Below are 19,443 nucleotides of genomic sequence, written 5' to 3'. Positions count from 1 at the left end.
TATTGACATTATGATTCTGACACTGGATCGCTGGTGTTAGTAAGTATGATGGTGCAATGCATTGGCAATCCCAACTTTGTTAGCAATGCTGTAATTGAAGTGAATTGATGAAATTCAGAAGTTAATAAAACTGCCTTTGTTGGCACCCTCTGGAGTAGGAGAGCAAGTCGCGAGTGTAGAGAGTTTAACACTCAAACAAAAGCAAAATGTTGCAGATACTGGAAATTAAAACAGAACTTGGTTTTGAAGAAGAGCCATATCGGACTCTGAATGTTAACTCTGTTTCTCTCTTCACAGATGCAGCCAGACCTGCTGAGTTTCTCCAGCACTTTCTGCTTTTATCACCATTTTGGTTTTGCTTTGGCTTGTCAGATAAGCTAATAGTACTGCTTAATGACTGTGAACCTATTGTGGATGACAGTGATCCAAGAAGACAGTAGCATTTGTTTGTCTGTTATGCTGTGGAGTCCATCCTAGAATAGAAATTGACCAGATTCCTCCAAACCTGTCTCCCTACATATGACAGAACCATTTGTACTTGAACGGGTTTTGTTACACAACTTGGCATTATAAAAAAATTAGATAGACTAAACATGACCCAATCTAATTGTAAGGAAACATGTTTTCATTGTTCTGGAGAGGATCTAATATGGTCACAATTAATGATTTTAAAGTTGCCACATTACAATGTGATCAAGGTTGATCAGATCTGCCCTACTTTATTCTAAGTGAATGGGAGGCAGATAATTTAATACCGTTATTGTACTGGACTTTACATCCAGGATTATCTAGGGAATCACTAATAAAACAAATCTCCCTGCTCAGTGATTGGTGGTAAGTTTGACTTTTAGCAACAAATAAAAGAAGGGTGACCATGAATTGTCAAAGTCAGTGGTAATAACTGAGGTAGTGCAGCAGGTCAGGCAGCATCCAAGGAGCAGGAGAATCGACATTTCGGGCATAAGCCCGATTCTTCTGCTCCTTGGATGCTGCCTGACCTGCTGCGCTTTTCCAGCAACACATTTTTCAGCTCTGATCTCCAGCATCTGCAGTCCTCACTTTCTCATAACTGAGATAGAACAAGTACTCCTTCACCATCACAAAGCTTACAATATTGTCTCATTTCATTGGGGTTTTGACTTGGTATAACTTTTTTTATCAACATAGTTGAGTCTGCATTGACTTTTATATGGGACCTAGTCAAGGTGTTGGACAGGCACTGTCTTCAGTAGTGTACAGCAAGGTCTGAAGCATACACTGGACTGTCAAACAGCCCATTGTCACATTGTGTTTGTCCTCTGCTAGGGAAATTAAAACGTTCTTAAATATTCGCAATAAAAGGCATGACCAAAACTACTTCAGCCATAAGTCTGCATTGACTATAGAACACAGGCTCCCTTCAGTTGAAGTTGTTATTAATGCCATTATTAATGAGTCTGGTACTTGATTTATGATTTCAGCTTTCACTTTAGTGATACCTCTGTAATGGAAATCTAATAAAGGATTGCTTGATGCAGTGGAACTTTCTCTTCCCTATGCTACTCATTGGGAGTAGCTTCTGATAGTATGAGTTGATGCCATTTATTCTGGCCACAGGAAAGCTCACTACCAACTGCATGATTTAGGATTGTCCAATCCAGCAAAATGCAACCTCTTCATTAGTGAAATGGTCCAGTCAGAAAATCCCAAGTTGCGATTCAAACTTTTAATTATTTACATTTTACACAGGAAGCTCTTCAACCCTGCAGTAGGTCATATCGAACATTTAAATGCTACAACGGAATAATTAAATTTAAAACCATCACAATGATGCCAAAAGTGGAAGTTTATATGGTTTAAAGTTTGTCCTAATGTTGGTTATCCTGAAATCCTTGTGCTACCAACTGTAGTACTAGCAGTGTTTACTCAGCAATTTTGGGGAAACTTAATGATAACATTAAGTGGGCGGCACGGTGGCACAGTGGTTAGCACTGCTGCCTCACAGTGCCTGAGACCCGGGTTCAATTCCCGCCTCAGGCGACTGACTGTGTGGAGTTTGCACGTTCTCCCCGTGTCTGCGTGGGTTTCCTCCGGGTGCTCCGGTTGCCTCCCACAGTCCAAAGATGTGCAGGTCAGGTGGATTGACCATGCTAAATTGCCCGTAGTGTTAGGTAAGGGGTAGATGTAGATGTAGGGGTATGGGTGGGTTGCGCTTCGGCGGGGCGGTGTGGACTTGTTGGGCCGAAGGGCCTGTTTCCACACTGTAAGTAATCTAATCTAATCTAATCTAAAAAAACATAATTTGCTCACAATAGGCAGGGAGTGTAAATTGTAATATGCTTAAGAATGCAAGTAATTGACGGAACCCAATGAGCTTTTAAATTTATCATAACTGACACGGACGCCATAGTCATATGCTAATGTTCTGTATTTGAAGTTGTCATCTCTTTTAGGAAGACAGTCTGTGGCATCTTCCTGAGAGAGGTATAGACAATAGGTTCAGGAGTAGGCCATTCTGCCCTTCGAGCCAGCACCACCATTCATTATGATCATGGCTGATCATCCTCAATCAGTATCCTGTTCCTGCCTTATCCCCATAACCCTTGATTCCACTATCCTTAAGAGCTCTATCCGACTCTTTCTTGAAAGTATCCAGAGACTTGGCCTCCACAGCCTTCTGGGGCAGAGCATTCCATACACCCACCACTGTCTGGGTGAAGAAGTTTCTCCTCAACTCTGTCCTAAATGGCCTACCCCTTATTTTTAAACTGTGTCCTCTGGTTCGGGACTCACCCATCAGCGGAAATATGTTTCCTGCCTCCAGAGTGTCCAATCCTTTAATAATCTTATACGTCTCAATCAGATCCCCTCTCAGTCTTCTAAACTCAAGGGTATACAAGCCCAGTCGCTCCAATCTTTCAGTGTAAGATAGTCTCGCCATCCCGGGAATTGACCTCGTGAACCTACGCTGTACTCCCTCAATAGATAGAATGTCTGTCCTCAAATTTGGAGACCAAAACTGCACACAATACTCCAGGTGCGGTCTCACCTGGGCCCTGTACATCAGCAGAAGGACCTCTGCTTCTATACTCAATTCCTCTTGTTGTAAAGGCCAGCATGCTATTAGCTTTCTTCACTGCCTGCTGTACCTGCATTCTTGCTTTCATTGACTGATGTACAAGAACACCTAGATCTCGTTGTACTGCCCCTTTACCTAACTTGACTCCATTTAGGTAGTAATCTGCCTTCCTATTCTTGCCACCAAAGTGGATAACCATACATTTATCCACATTAAACTGCATCTGCCATGCCATCCGTCCACTCACCTAGCCTGTCCAGGTCACCCTGTATTCTCCTAACATCCTCCTCACATTTCACCCTGCCATCCAGCTGTGTGTCATGTGATCTATGTGTCAGGTATCTATGTGATCAGTATGGATCATGCCCTTGATGGGGACTGTGTAATAAAGATGCTGCACATTAATTAAATATTAGTTTTGTCACAAGATTGAAACTGGATGATAAGTCTTCGGTTAAAATAGAATTGCTTTCTTCATCCTCACCATAAACTAAGTAATGTAGATAATGCCAGAAGAATTATTCTCTATTAGTGAGTAATGATGACATTTTGAAATCAAAACATTGTTCACAGGGGAGATAGTCAGAGCTTAAATATGAAGTAAAATCACAGGCTCCTGCTTTAGTGTGCGATATGCTGTGTTGTTCAATGCTACTGTAAATTTATTTGCAATTTCAAGAAAAGCTCACTGGACCATTCATTCGAAGTGTGATTGTTTCTGTTGTGGGTGCAATGGTAAAGAGCCAGACCATACTTAGATTTTGATTTTGAATTGATTATTATTGTCACATGTACTGAGATACAGTGAAAAGTATTGTATTGTTTGCTAACCAGACAAATCATACCTTACGTAAGTACATCAGTGTAATAGAGGAGAATGCAGTACTTGATGTCACAGTTACAGAGAAGAAAGAAAGATTAACTCTCATACACGAGAGGTCCATTCATAAGCCTGATAACAATGGGGAAGAAGCTGTTCTTAAATTGGGATACATGTTTTCAAACTTTTGTATCTTCTACCTGAAGGAACAGGGTGGAAAAGAGTATAACTGGGGTGGGAGTGGTCTTTGATTATATTGGCCGCTTTTCTGAGACAGTGGGAAATATAGACTGAGTCAATGGAAGGAAGGCTGGATAACGTGATAGCCTGGGCTGTGTTCACAACTCTCTAATTTCTTGTGGTCTTGGGCAGAGCAGTTGCCAAGCCAAGCCGTGAAGTTTCCGACTAGGATGCTTTCATACTTTAATGTGAGTGTAGCTAGCTTTGTACATTGAAGATGTTGGTTAGGTTGAGCCTTTTGATTTCCTCAACCTGTACAAACTACCTCCTCCGTCCCCCCAACTAGTCCAAAACATTAGTTTTTTGAGGTGCGGTGTTTCTAAGATCAGTATAAATCCCTTTTCTTGTTGTGAAAACAAAGATGAAACCTCCTAATCATTCCATTTGTCTGGGAAGAAACAGCTGAACAGAAGGTCTTTGACTGTGAGCAGATGTTTAAGCACAACTTTAAAGGCCACACAGCTTGCCCTCAAGTTATAAATGAGGAAATAAAATAGAACTCATCTCCCACATAATACTGTGTTTATGTAGTGTCAGATCTGTGATGTAAGTTTGTCTTTGCTCTTTTATAATTATAAAAATGGAAGCGTTCTGGCTACTTTTATGCATACTGAGATGTAGGACAAGGCTGGAGAGTCCCACTCCTCATTGGACAGAATTTGTGGTTTTACGACATCAGTGAGCTGTAGTATAAGGTGATGGCCTAATGTCAATCTGGATGAATCTATCAAGCTGAAGTTGGGCAGAAGTTAATCAGTGGAGAATTAGGCTTAACCCAGGTTCAGTATGCTAAGCTTCATATCTGATTTTCTAACCTGTAATTAAGAGAGGTCCAATTCCAGGACTGTTATTGATTCATAAACATTATCCTTGTGTCTTAATATTTACATGTGCAAACATTAAAATACAGGTTGACTTGGGTGTGCTGAGGTGTTGAGAGGTAGTTGAATCCGAATACGGAACTCTCCAGTTTCCTATTCAGATTCCGGTCTCATTCAAAAAAAAAGATGTGAAAGCTTTGTCACAAAGTACTTGCAAAACATGCCCCAACAAGTAGTGATAGAAAATTTAAGCATGATGATAATAACCATAGAAAATTTTATCTACAATTTCTGTGTTTTTTTTTCCATTGAATTATCTTTCTGTTGTTCTTAATGAGATCAGTTTCTGGAATCCAAATGTGGTCACTTGTTTACAGATCTCCACATAATAAACATGGATAATTTCTACTTTGAGGCACCCAGTGAAAATATGGAGTTAAGAGCATAATCTTTCCTGTACTCACAGATTCAAGCTCATCATTCTTAATAATGTCTGAAAAATGCCATTGAAAAATTAAAATAAAGTAAAATACTGTGTATGCTGGAAATCTGAAATAGGAAAAAAAGCTGAAAAAAATACTTCAAGTGGAGAAAAACAAAGTTAATGTTTCAGATTGTTCATTCATCAGAACTGAGAGTGACCACAGAAATGGAGTCTCTGTCTATGCTACACAAAGTGCACATTGCTTCTTGGCAAAAACCCAGAATGTTGACTCTGCATTTCTTCACGGCTGCTGCCAGATTCGCTGAGTTCTCCAGCAATTTCTGTTTCTGTTTTAGATTAGTTTTTTTAAGATTGGATTCCCTACATGTGGAAACAGGCCCTTCGGCCCAACAAGTCCACACCAACCTTCTGAAGAGCAACCCACCCAGACCCATTCCCCTACATTTGTTTCAGATTTCCAGCATCTGCAATTCTTTGCTTTTTGTTTTTCTACCAGTTAGAACATTGGCTTGTTGGGTTTTCTGCAAATTAATCGGAGATATCCCAGATGGAGTGACAGGCCAAGCTTTCCAAGTTTATCTGATTGATCAACAGTTGTATGAACACACATCAACTGTGGCAAGGCTTACATGACATAACGGACGACAAAGTGAAGTCGAGTAGAATCACTGGCAACAATGCATCCCTCCCCAGTGGGCTCCGTGCATCCCTCCCCGGTGGGCTCCGTGCATCCCTCCCCGGTGGGCTCCGTGCATCCCTCCCCGGTGGTCTCCGTGCATCCCTCCCCGGTGGTCTCCGTGCATCCCTCCCCGGTGGTCTCCGTGCATCCCTCCCCGGTGGTCTCCGTGCATCCCTCCCCGGTGGGCTCCGTGCATCCCTCCCCGTTTGAGCTCCGTGCATCCCTCCCCGGTGGGCTCCGTGCATTCTGTACTCATTTTGAACAGACGGTCAGTGAAGTGATGCCACATGCCCTGACAGCCTAGGGTGCACCTGTACCTACAAACATTAGATCAGCCTCCCTGAGAGTGAACCCACAGAAAGTGACTGGCCTGGTTGGAGTCTGTGGTTGTGTACTCCTATTCTGTGCAGACTAGTTGGGCAGGAGTATTTGTAGATATCTTTAACCTCTCCTTACTCTGATATGCGGTTCCCACTTGCTTCAAGAAGACAGCTAAATTAATTCAAATCAGTTCACTATCATCTTGGTGCCGAAGAAACATTAGACAATGACTACCTCCCATTGGCTCTGACTTCCATCATTACGAAGTACTTTGAGAGGTTAGTAATGACACACATCAACTCCAGCCTCCCAGATTGTTTGATTTGTTGCAGTTCATTTACTGTTGCAATAGGTCCAGGACATATACCATCACCCTGGCCTTACTTTCATCCCAACATCAGGATAGCAAGGACACCTCTCTCAGATTCTTATTTATTGACTTTAGCTCTGTCTTCACCACCATAATTCCAACCAAACTCTGAGTTCTCAGACTCTGATCCTCCACCTTCAACGGGATCCTCATCTGCTTGACCGCAGACCACAATCAGTCCGGATAGGCAAAAGTCCATGATAATACTAACACCACTGCCTTGCAAGACTGTGTACTCAGTCCCTTACTATACTCATTATGACTGTGTGGCCAAATTCTGCTGTAACTTCATTTACAAATTTGCTGACACCACTAGCAGGTCAGATGTCGAACAATGATGAGACAGAGAGTATAGGAAAGAGAGAGCTTAGTGGCATGGTGTAAAGACAACAAACTTCTCGATTAAGAGAAAGTGAGGACTACAGATGCTGGAAATTAGAGTCAAAAAGTGTGGTGCTGGAAGAGCACAGCTGGTTAGGCAGCATCCGAGGAACGTGGGAGCCGACATTCCGAGTTTGAAACGTCAGCTCTTTTGCTCCTCGGATGCTGCCTGACTGGCTGTGCTTTTCCAGCACCACTCTCTTTGACTATAATCTTTTCTCAATGTCCGCAAAATGAAGGAGTTGGTCATCGATGTTAGGAAGCGGAGTGGAGGACATGTCCCTGTCTGTAGCAGTGATGCTGAGGTGGAACTGGTTGAGAGCTTCAAGTTCCTCAGAGTAAATATCACCAACAATCTGTTCTGGTCAATGCCGTGGTCAAGAATGCACACCAGTGCCTCTACTTCCTCAGAAGGCTAAGAAAATTCGGCATGTCCACAATGACTGCTACCAACTTTTATAGATGCACCACAGAAAACATCTTGTCCAGATGCATCGCAGCTTGGTATGGTAATTGCTGTGCTCAAGACTGCAAGAAATAATACAGCATTGTGAATGCAGCCCAGTCCATTACGCAAACCAGCATTCCTTGCATTGACTCTGTCTGTAGACAATAAACAATAGATGCAGGAGTAGGCCATTCAGCCCTTCGAGCCTGCACCGCCATTCAATATGATCATGGCTGATCATTCCCAATCAGTATCCTGTTCCAGCCTTATCTCCATAACCCTTGACTCCACTATCTTTAAGAGCTCTATCCAATTCTTTCTTAAATGAATCCAGAGACTGGGCCTCCACTGCCCTCTGGGGCAGAGCATTCCACACAGCCACCACTCTCTGGGTGAAGTAGTTTCTCCTCATCTCTGTCCTAAATGGTCTACCCCGTATTTTTAAGTTGTGTCCTCTGGTTCGGCACTCCCCCATCAGCGGAAATATGTTTCCTCCTGCCAGAGTGTCCAATCCTTTCATAATCCTGTACGTTTCAATCAGATCCCCTCTCAGTCTTCTAAACTCAAGGGTATACAAGCCCAGTCACTCCAGTCTTTCCGTGTAAGGCAATCCTGCCATTCCAGGAATTGACCTCATGAACCTACGCTGCACTCCCTCAATAGCCAGAATGTCTTTCCTCAAATTTGGAGACCAGAACTGTACACAGTACTCCAGGTGTGGTCTCACCAGGGCCCTGTACATCTGCAGAAGCACCTCTTTGTTTCTATATTCAATTCCTCTTGTTATGAAGGCCAGCATGCTATTAGCCTTCTTCACGACCTGCTGTACCTGCATGCTTGCCTTCATTGACTGGTGGACAAGAACACCCAGATCTCTCTGAACAGCCCCTTTACCTAAATTGATTCTATTTAGGTTGTAATCTGCCTTCCTGTTCTTGCCACCAAAGTGGATAACCAGACGTTTATCCACATTAAACTGCATCTGCCATGCATCTGCCCATTCACCTAACTTGTCCAGGTCACCCTGTAATCTCCTAACATCCTCATCGCATTTCACCCTACCACCCAACTTTGTATCATCAGCAAATTTGCTAATGTTATTGCTGATACCATCTTCTATATCATTAACATATATTGTAAAAAGCTGCGGTCCCAGCACGGATCCCTGCAGTACCCCACTGGTCACTGCCTGCCATTCCGAAATGGAGCCGTTAATCACTACCCTTTAGCCAACCAATTCCTATTAGCCAACCAATTCTCTATCCAATCTAGTACTTTGCCCCCAATACCCCAATACTTCCTGCTGTGTAGGAAAAGCAGTCAACATAATCAAAGACCCCCCCCCCCCCCCCCCACACACCCTGGTTATACTGTCTTCCATCTTCCATTTGGGGAGAAGATCCAAAAGTGTGAAAACACATGCCAACAGATTCAAGAACAGCTTCTTCCCCATTGTTATCATATTTATTAACAGACCTTGCATATATTTGAGTTGACCTTTCTCTGCATCATCTCTTGTAGCTGTAACATTGTATTATGCAATCTGTTCTATTACGCTGATGTACTTATGTAGGTTTTTTTGTTTGAATAGCGCACAAAACCATACTTATCACTGTATCTTGGGACATGTCAGAAGACTAAATCGAATCAATGCATGATGAGAATTCTGCTGTGCTTGAATATTGCATAGGAGAGTTGGATGAGCTCAAATTTATTGTTTCCAAGTGTTTCAGTTTAGTACTAGCTCATTCCCCATCTGTCTCTTAAACTCTCTCACTACTACATAATTCACCACAGGGAATAGTTGATCAGTAGATAATTGATAAGCTATTAAATTGTTGATAAGGGAAAACCAGGCACTCCTCGCAAGTAGCATAGTGAGATATGTGACCATCTGCAATGTTTGTGAATGGATTACCACCACATTTCTGACCCAAAGTGCTGTGCAAATAAAATAACTCAAGGGTAGGAAAAGGCTGTACTCTGAATGAAGTAGCTTTCACCATGTACCATAAATTTCTCACCACCACCTCTGTTATACTTTGAACATCCTAAATGTATTTGTTTCGACTAAACCATATGGCATACTATTCTGTTGACGCGACTAGCTAGCTAAGAAGTGGTTACATTTAGCACATCTACTTGCAGTGAAAGAGGAAGAAATTCATGTTACTTGTATATCCTTCAGCTAAAGTTGTTTACTTTTCTTTGAGACATTAAATCAGATCCTTTTAGTCTATTATAGTGGATGCTAAAGATCATTTGGTGCTATTAAAAGTAGTGAATTGACTTATAAAGCACAGTCAGATTAAAGTCACCATGAGTTGTCTTTCAAGATCAGTTAGCTCAATTGACTGGACAGCTGGCTTGTGACGCAGGGTGATGTGGGTTCCATTCCTGCACCAGCTGAGGTTATCTTCTCCTTCTCAATCTCTCTCTCCTCGCCTAAGGCGTGTTGACCCTCCATCAGCCTTCTCTCCGTAATGAGAGAGCAGCCCAATGGTCTGATAAGACTATGGTGGCTTTTCCATTTTGTAAAAAATAACGGAATCAATGTATAACAAGATTCACTCAATATGAAGCACTTTGAGTCATTTCTGAGATTAGATTAGATTAGATTCCCTCCAGCGTGGAAACAGGACCTTCGGCCCAACACGTCCACACCGACCCTCCGAAGAGTAACCCACCTAGGCCGATTTACCTCTGACTAATGCACCTAACGCTATGGGCAATTTAGCAAGGACAATTCACCTGACCTGCACATCTTGTGGGAGGAAACCGGAACACCTGGAGGAAATCCATGCAGACATTGGGAGAATGCTCAAACACCTCACAGATGTGGTCAAATATTATAAATACAGATTCCTTCTTATTTCAAACATTTTAATTTTATAGTATTGCTCAGAGACTAATATTCAGCACTTCACAGTAATGACCAATTATGAAAGCTCAGTTTATTGGTGTGTAAGTAACTCTAAATCATTTGCATCTCATTTTTCTCTCAGACTTCAGTGTGATTGCCAACACAACACATGTGGGGGGTCATGTGATCATTGTTGCCCTGGATACAATCAACTACCTTGGAAACCAGCTACGATAGACAGTGCAAATGAATGTGAACGTAAGTACTTGCATAAAGTTAAACATTGGGATGCAGTTTTCTCTTGAGCAGCATTGGACTGAGCATCTAATACTTAATTCCATAAATTGTGATTGGATACAGGATAGGATGCTGACTTTAATAGGCAACTGATCATATAATGGCTACTTTGCATGGCTAGTTTTCAACTCCACTTGTTTCAAAATGTTGTCAACCCATCTCATGAGAATACTATTCCTAATTCCATAGAAGAGAACAGATGCATGGTGTGATTCTTTCAGTGTGCTGTCCTGGTTTTATCCTGCAGAGATAAAACATGCAACCTGTGTGGTGGAGGCGGATTTGATTGTCGCATTTAAAAGGCAATTGGCTCGTAGCCTGAAGAGAGAAGATTTGTAACATTATGAGAATAAAAGTGAGAGGAGCGTGGGACTAGATGTGATGTTTTTGTCAAGAGCCAGTATGGACATGATGAGCTGAATGGCCTCCTTTGCTATAACCATTCTACAATTCTGTGGGTTGGAGAGAATGGATTTAACATCCAGTTTTCATCATAGGGCCCAGTCCCCACCCTGTGTGGCCCAGCATTGTACACATGGGTTTTAAGCACTTCACTTAAGTTTCAGTATCCTTTCAAAAACCATTCTCTTTGTTTTACCTTCTTTGGATCATTAATTTGTGAGCTTTCTGGGGTTTTAGAATTTGCCTGCTTCTTTGAGCCACATCCTACCAGGTGGAATCTTACCTCCTTTATCCTGTTTGTAGGTAGCACAATTGTTAATGAGGTCATTCATAGTTCAAAGCCCTTTGCCTTTGTTGGCCACTTTGCTTTCAGTTCAGGCATAATCTTAAACTACCTGTTCCTGCTAACAGATAGAGTCTGACCTTTGTCTTTATTCAGCATAATCAAGGAAACAAATTTACGTTGCCATGTGAATGCAAGCTTTTTTGTTTTATGCATGCATCCTCCTGTTTTAAATTGCCTACTCACTCGTTCTCCTGCTGAGATTCATTAACTTGCTGGTAAGCTAGTAACTAAATCACATGATCATTAACCTGCAAAGCTAGTAGCTAGTGTAGGAATTCATTATTCATTGGGTCAGTTGAGCAGATTTGTTACTAGTGCTCCTCAATTAAGTTACTTTAGCTAAGTTAGCAATTATACACACTAGGAATGCAGAACAAAAGCCATTTAAGTACCATAGTATTTATTTCCCTTTGTACTTCACAGATTATCAAGAGAAAGACATAAAGGTTATGCATCACAATATTTTGCCACTCAATGTGTCATACCCAGACTGATTTCAACCAGTGCTGCCTTCTGAAGTATTATGTTGTTTTGCTTCATAACAGAGAGGTCTCAGTTAAGGCCTTGCATGTTAGAACAACAGGGTTCATCAGTTTTGGTTCCTTGACCCTGAAATTGTTCCATTTAAATGGAGTAGAGCATGTGGCATTCCGGTCAGTCTACCCCCTTTCCCGTAATTGTTTCCCTACATGCATCCCTGATACACCCTATGTATTGCTGACCAGAAAGGTGCCAGCCTCTTGCAAGGTTCCTCACTGGGAGATACCTGGCTGCTTGAGATGTTGCTGCCACCTTGGTTTCACTGTGCTTACAGTCACTTGCTCACAATCAAAAACATCACTCCTGTGTGTTATAACTCTAGCACACATACATTGATGTAAAAACTTAGGATTTTCATCAGATGGCGTCCAGATCTGTTTTGCTTCAGTATAAACTATGAACAGAAATTGTTGAAGAAACTGTCTGGTTGCTTCTGTATAGGGAGAGAGACTGAGTTAATGTCTTAAATCCAATGTTATTCATTGGTTCTCACATCTTGAACATAAACAAATATTCTGATTCTTTGGTGGGACTCCAACTTTCTTTGTCTGTTTGATGATGCATCTAAGGCACTGGGTGTGCCCACATTCCTCTTTCCTTTATGGTTTATCCTCAATATTTCTTCCCTATTTCATGGTTGTTGTATTTAAACTGGGTTGACAGGAAGTTTGTTGTCAAGACTAGAGTGGTGTTGGGAAAGCACAGCAGGTCAGGCAGCATTCGCGGAGCAGGAAAATCGGCGTTTTGGGCAAAAGACCTTCATGAAGTTTGTGTACTGGCCATGATGTTTAAGGAGCCATTTGGCATTCAGTGTAATCTCAGGGCCTGGAGAGGATGATCAGGCTCTCAATTATATACTTTCTTGGTTCAGGTAAATATCGAGCAGTTTTTCTGTGACTAAGTTTTGAGTTGGATACCTATTCTCCCCTTTTACTTTATGTTGTGACTTGTCATGGGTGACTTTAATGTGCTGCACCAATGCAACAAGTACATGGGAAGATTGCCATCTGTAAGATTTCATTCAAGTCCTGTACCAGCCTGAGTTGGATAAATATCACCACCACTTGGTCAAAATCATAGAACTGCCCCCCCCCCCCCCCCCCACTCTGCACTGAGGGTGAACCTACACGGCAATTCAACAAGGTAGCTCCTCACTCGGGCCTGAGGTAGTTGGCGAGCTCACTGGGTTGTTGGACTATCGTGCAGACATTTCATTACTATAGTGGGTAACATCATCAGTGCGATTTCCATGGAGCACTGTTTCTGTCCCACTTGGTTTTTTATTCGTCAAATCTGTTGAGGTGAGCATCCTTTCGAGGTCTTCTCTGCAGCAGTTTGTACACTGGGTGTACAAACACTCCGAGTTTGTTCATGATGTTGTTCGAGAGAGGCAATAAATGCAGATCTTTACTAGTTACGTGGAAATAAAAGAAATTAGCAATAATTTAAGATACCAACACAGTCTTGTCATTACACACAATGAATGAGAAGCTTTTTATTTAAACTGAATCATGTAGTGATACACTGCATCTTAACAATTGCAAGGATGTTGAGCTTTTGAGATGCCAGTGTTGGACTTGGGTGTACAAAGTTAAAAATCACACAACACCAGGTTATAGTCCAACAGGTTTAATTGGAAGCACACTAGCTTTTGGAGCGACGCTCCTTCATCACAATCACCTGATGAAGGAGCGTCGCTCCGAAAGCTAGTGTGCTTCCAATTAAACCTGTTGGACTATAACCTGGTGTTGTGTGATTTTTTTAACTTTTAAGGATGTTGAGGGCAGCCTGAGGTAATAATTCATTTGTTTCATTATTCAATATCTATTCCGCAGCCTGTAACTGCAATGGCCATTCCTTTGAATGTGTGTATGACCCTGAGGTCGATGAACGCAAAGGAAGCTTGAATCGCCATGGTCGTTATGAAGGAGGCGGTGTCTGCATTAATTGTCAAGTACGTTCCTGCTTCTTGGTGTCTGTGCAGGTGATCGATTCTGTTTTTTAAAAACAGAAATGTCTCTGTGAAAGTTTGCAAATTAACTTCTAGCCACAGATGGTTCAAATTATTTAATATTTTGTTGAGGTGAGTTTTCATAACATCATTCACTGCATGTTTGTGGCAAAATAGACTTCAAATCAAAAAAGAAAACACTGTACCGTTAAAAGAAACAGTGTCTCATACATAGGGAAGGCATGTGAGAGAATTGAAAATATGAAGTTCAGGGTAGCTTGATAGCTCACTCCAATACAATGCAAAGAAATGGGACAGTTCTGTTCCTAATCCCAGACACACTGTAACAGGGATTCATTGATAACGATTCAGTGTGACTCCATAAGAAGGAAGAAAAAAACTGGGAAAAAGAGGCATCTCTAGGTTGCTCTCTCTCACATGTGTCATCTGTGTAGAGAAATTCAGGAGAGATTGGCTGTGGGGCATACATGTTGCAGGAAAATGAACACTGGACAGAAAGTATTACATTAGTTTCAAAGTTCACATTGAATTGAGTGATAACTAGCTGATGGCTTACTGCACACATAGAATTATGGAATCCCTATTGTGTGAAAGCAGGCCATTCGGCCCATAGAGTCCACACTGACTCTCAAAACAGCCTCCCAACCCAGACGCACACCCCGTCTCTGTAACCCTGCATTTCCCATTGCTAATCCACCTGACCTGCACATCCCTAGATACTATGGGCAATTTAGCATGGCCAATCCACCTAACCTGCACATCTTTGGATTGTGGGATGAAAATGGAGAACCCAGAAGAAACCCCTGCAGACACAGGGGCAATGTGCAAACTCTGCAATGATAGTTGCCTAAGGGTGGAATTGAACCCAGGTCCCTGGCACTGTGAGGCAGCAGTGCTAACCACTGAGCCAACATATATTTTGTGATATATGCAATGACAACTTGCAAAAGATATAAAAAGGATTCTGAGCATTGATTTTGCAATTTCCAAACCTGATGGTAAGGTTAGAGAAGAAACCCCTCACCACACTGCACCCCTCCCACCACCCAAAAAAAACTCTGAGAGCGTTTTTCCAGTATCCTGTTGGATTATGCTTAGAATCAAATCAGCTCACATGAAATCAGACTTATTAAATTATTTCTCATTTTATCTTGAAGGACAACACTGCTGGGGTCAACTGTGAGCGATGCATCCATGGATATTATCGTGCACCTGACATGCCAGCAGATTCTGTGAATGCCTGCCTTCGTGAGTTTTTATTATTTAAATAATTGACTAATAATATTTCTTGGGAGTAACGTGGGTAGTGACAGCAGCACTAACTCACTTTTTTTTTCATGTTATTCCAGCTTGTAATTGCAATTCAGAGTTCACAGAAGGTGCCTGTGAGGATAATACAGGCCGTTGTTACTGTAAGTACAATTATGCTGGTGAGAACTGTGACTACTGCGCTGAGGGATACTACAACTTCCCCAACTGTTACTGTAAGTATTACAAATCTTTGAATTAATTATTGACGGTTCGGAGAGTGTTTTCTGTTTAAGGTAGTGTTTTAATGTAGTGTTAAATAAATGTTAGGTATCTGAGTTGAGGGTGAGGTGTTTCACAAAAGCTGTTTCAGAATCTGCACTGTGTTGAAACATTCTAGATCCTGCTTTGGATGGGTTAGTTACCATTACAATGAAAGGTAATGTTGTTATAGTCCCAGCGGATAGTAGGGCTGCTGTCTCATTAGAGAGGGGTGACTGGTGGTGAGTTTTAACTGAGTCACCGAGCTGCAAGCTTGTGAAGGTGGGACTGACCTACAGTTAGTCATATACATTCGGATTTGGCCCAACTCAGTTGGATCTCTGATTTTTCATTCAGCATTTTATTTCCTGGCTTTACATTGGCCCCAGGAATATTTTACTGTCCACTAATGAAAAACAAACTAACTGCATTTTGTGAGATTCTTTTACCACTTCAAGATGTCTCACCTGATTTCAAACCATTTAGGATCTTTTTGAAATGTAGTCAGAAGCACAAGTTATGTGACCGCAGAGTCCTACATAACAAGATTCCACAACCAGCCATAAGTGAATGACCTGGCAGTCTCGTTTTCGTAGTTTAAAGTAAAGTATTGCAGATGTTGAAAATCTGGAATAAAAAGACCAAAAGCTGCTGAAACTCAGCAGTGCTAGCAGTGGCTGTGGAGAGAGAGGAAGAGTTTCTTGTTTCGTTGAACTCAAAACTTTAACTCTGTTTAACTCCGCATAGATGGTGTCAGACCTGCTGAGTTTCTTCAGCATTTTCTTTTTTTTATTTGTGGCTTTCATAGTGTCGGTTGAGGCATTGATGTTGATTAGCAAACCTGGACAGCTCCTCTGCTTTTTACAAGGTGCCATTGGATCTTTTCTATCCAAGTGTCTGCAAGTGCAGTTAGGAACAGCCAATAAATGCTGGCCCAGATGAATTAAAAAAAGAGAGACAATGTGTGTTGGGGGAACTGTGGCTTTAATGTCTCACCTAAAATATAGTATCTCTGACAGCATGGTAGTCCCTCAGTACTTCACAGCAGATTCAGAGGCTGGGATGCAGTCAAACCCATGGGCTTCTGTTTCAGAGCTGACAGTGCTCCACATGAGTGATAACTGATGTCTGATGGCTGTATACTATCCTCTGGAGCAGTGACTGCATCTCTGGCTCCTTCCCAAAAATCGCAGCAGTGATGTTGGTTCAGTTTATAGCCCTTTGGTTCTGCACACAGACTGATTGATTGCAACTTTGCATATAGATCATAGAACAATGCAGCACAGGATCAGGCCCTTCGGCCCTCTGTCTGTGCCGACCACGTTGCCATTCCAAATAATCTAAACAGGTTCATATCCCTGGATTCCCTGCTTGTTTATCTGTCTGTTTAAATGCCTCTTAAACCTTATTGTATCTGCTTCTACCACCTCCCCTGGCAGCATGTCCCAGTCAACTGGTTTAAAAAAAACCTCCTTTGCACATCTCCTTTTAAGCTTTCCCCTCTAACCTTGAACCCAAGTCCCCTACTAGTTGACATTTTCACCCTGGGAAACTGACAGCCTATCCACCCTACCCATGCCTCATAATTTTAAATACTTCAGTCAGGTTGTCCCTCAGCCTCTACTCTAGGGTGGCACGGTGGCTCAGTGATTTGCACTGCTGCCTCACAGCATCAGGGACCCGGGTTCAATTCCAGCCTCAGGCAACTGTCTGTGTGGAGTTTGCACATTCTCCCCATGTCTGCGCAGGTTTCCTCTTGGTGCTCCGGTTTCTTCCCACCATCCAAAGATGTGCAGGTTAGATGACTTGGCTATGCTAAATTGTCCAAAGTGTTCAGAGATGTGTAAGTTAGGTGCATTAGTCAGGGGTAACTATCAGCTAGGGGAATGGGTCTGGGTGGGTTACTCTTTGGAGGGTAAGTGTTGACTTGTTGGGCCTGTTTCCATACTCCATTCTAAAAAAGAATCCAAGTTAATCCAACCCCTCCTTTTGCTAATGCCCTCCAATTCAGTCAACATCCTGGTAAACCTCTTTTATATCCTTCCTATAGTGTAGTGACCAGAACTGCACACAATCCTCCAAATGTGACCTAAAGGTTTATATACCTTCAACATGACTTGCTAACTTTGATACTCTGTGCCTCAACTGATGAAGGCAAGCATGCATTATGACATTTTTGCCATGTTGTCCTCTTGTGTTGCCACTTTTAAGGACCCATAACTTGCACCCCAAGATCCCTCGTTTTGTCAATGCTCCTAAAGGTCCTGCCATTCACTATACATTTTCCTCCAGCACTTGACATCCCAAAAACATCACCTCACACTTGTTCAGATTAAACTCCATGTGCCATTTCTCTGCTCACCTTTCCAAATGCTCTTTATCCTGCTGTATCATTTGACAGTCTTCCACACTATCCAAAACTCTCCCAATTTTTGTGTTTTCTGCAAACTTACTAATCAGACCATCTACATTTTCATCCAAAGAATTTATATAAATTACAAAAATAGAGAACCCAACACTGATCCTTGTAGAATATCTCCAGTCAGAAAAAACACCACTTCCCAACTAGCCAATTTTATATCCAAGTTACCAACTCACTGTGGATTCAGTGTGACTTAAATTCTGCACATGTTCATTATAGTTAAGATGCTCTTAAATTAATACAAATTTAACAGGTTTGACCCCAATGGAAATCAACACAGCCTAATAAAGGAATTCTAATAGAAGCTGTTCCTTGATGGATAAGGGTCAACAATATGTGCGTGTTATAAGGATGCAAGAGTGGCATCCATAATGTGTTGTATTCATGCAGCAACAGTGTTACTGATTTGACACACTTTGAATTGATTAAAAAGAGGAGACCTCTTATTTCTACTGTTAGCTATGGTTCAGTTGGGCGCACTCTCAACTCTGAGTCTTGAACCGAAATCTAAGTTGATATTCTCGTGCAGTACTGGGAGGAGAAAGTGCTGGATTTGAAGAGCTATTAAACTGAGGCCTTGTCCACGTGTCTTCACTCATGTGGACATAACCAATTGCAAGGCAGGATGGCATGAATGTGGGGGCATCCTCACGTGTGTGAACGTCCACCAGCTGGAGCGCAGTGGTTCAAGAAGGCAGCTCACCACACACCATGCCCACATCCTATAATATAATAAAATATTCCAAATGAATTAATAAAACCATTTTGATTAAAAAAATAGGGGAGCTGTCATTGATGTCTTGGTCAATAGCTGTTTTTCAATCAAACTCGCTTTAAAAAATGATATTCTCTCATCCCGTTTGTGGGTGCTCGCTGTGTACACATTACACCAGCCACAACTTCCTACCTTACAACCGGTGCACTTTAAACTGACTTAATCAGTTGTAAAGTGCTTTTGGACATCCTGAGGTTATGAAAGATGTTCGAACTGTCGGTTTTCCTTTTTGCACGTTCGGACTTTTTAAAAGTAAAAATAGCTGTTGATTATTTCAAATATTTCCCTGCTCCATGTATCTGTCCCACCAAGATCTGTTCGTGAACCTTGGGAAATAGCCAGGTTTTAAAAGGAACACACACCAAAAAAAAATCTGTTCTGTTGTTTTCTGTAATGTTCTCTTTTTATCTAATTCTCCCTAAGGGCAGACTTTAGCTCTTGGGTTACAAACTAAGCATGCAGCAGAAAATAGACCTTCTTTCAAGAAAATAAACTTTAATAAGTATAAAGGAAAAGGTTTTTCAGAAGCTTGGCTTTTGGCCTGCAATTTAAAAGCTGAGTTTTTGTTTGATCAGAAGATAGCTGATCTGGTGGTTCTCAAATTAAGTGTTCTATTCATCTTGTGTATCTTGTTCCTTCCATAGTTTTACCAGTAGATCCCACACAATCAACAGGGGCTCTCATTCATGTTGGAAAAATAATAAGTAAGTCACTGAACTTTAAAAGTGTAAAGT

The 19,443-nt window shown here is 41.8% G+C and overlaps 1 protein-coding gene across 1 annotated transcript in view; it reads left to right on the top strand.

Annotated features, from left to right (window-relative positions):
* Nucleotides 1–19,443, top strand: part of lama5 (laminin, alpha 5) — a 296,784-nt gene that overhangs the window by 133,485 nt on the left and 143,856 nt on the right. The window contains exons 7-11 of the mRNA XM_072556417.1: nucleotides 10,589–10,704; nucleotides 13,867–13,985; nucleotides 15,161–15,251; nucleotides 15,353–15,487; nucleotides 19,354–19,413. Of these exons, the coding sequence (XP_072412518.1) occupies nucleotides 10,589–10,704; nucleotides 13,867–13,985; nucleotides 15,161–15,251; nucleotides 15,353–15,487; nucleotides 19,354–19,413 (521 nt within the window). The remainder of the gene's footprint in view (nucleotides 1–10,588; nucleotides 10,705–13,866; nucleotides 13,986–15,160; nucleotides 15,252–15,352; nucleotides 15,488–19,353; nucleotides 19,414–19,443) is intronic.

The sequence above is a fragment of the Chiloscyllium punctatum genome, chromosome 37, assembly GCF_047496795.1.
Source record: "Chiloscyllium punctatum isolate Juve2018m chromosome 37, sChiPun1.3, whole genome shotgun sequence".
NCBI lineage: Eukaryota > Metazoa > Chordata > Chondrichthyes > Orectolobiformes > Hemiscylliidae > Chiloscyllium > Chiloscyllium punctatum.
The sequence above is the reverse complement of the archived record's forward strand: the minus strand, read 5'-3'. Positions and strand labels throughout refer to the sequence as shown.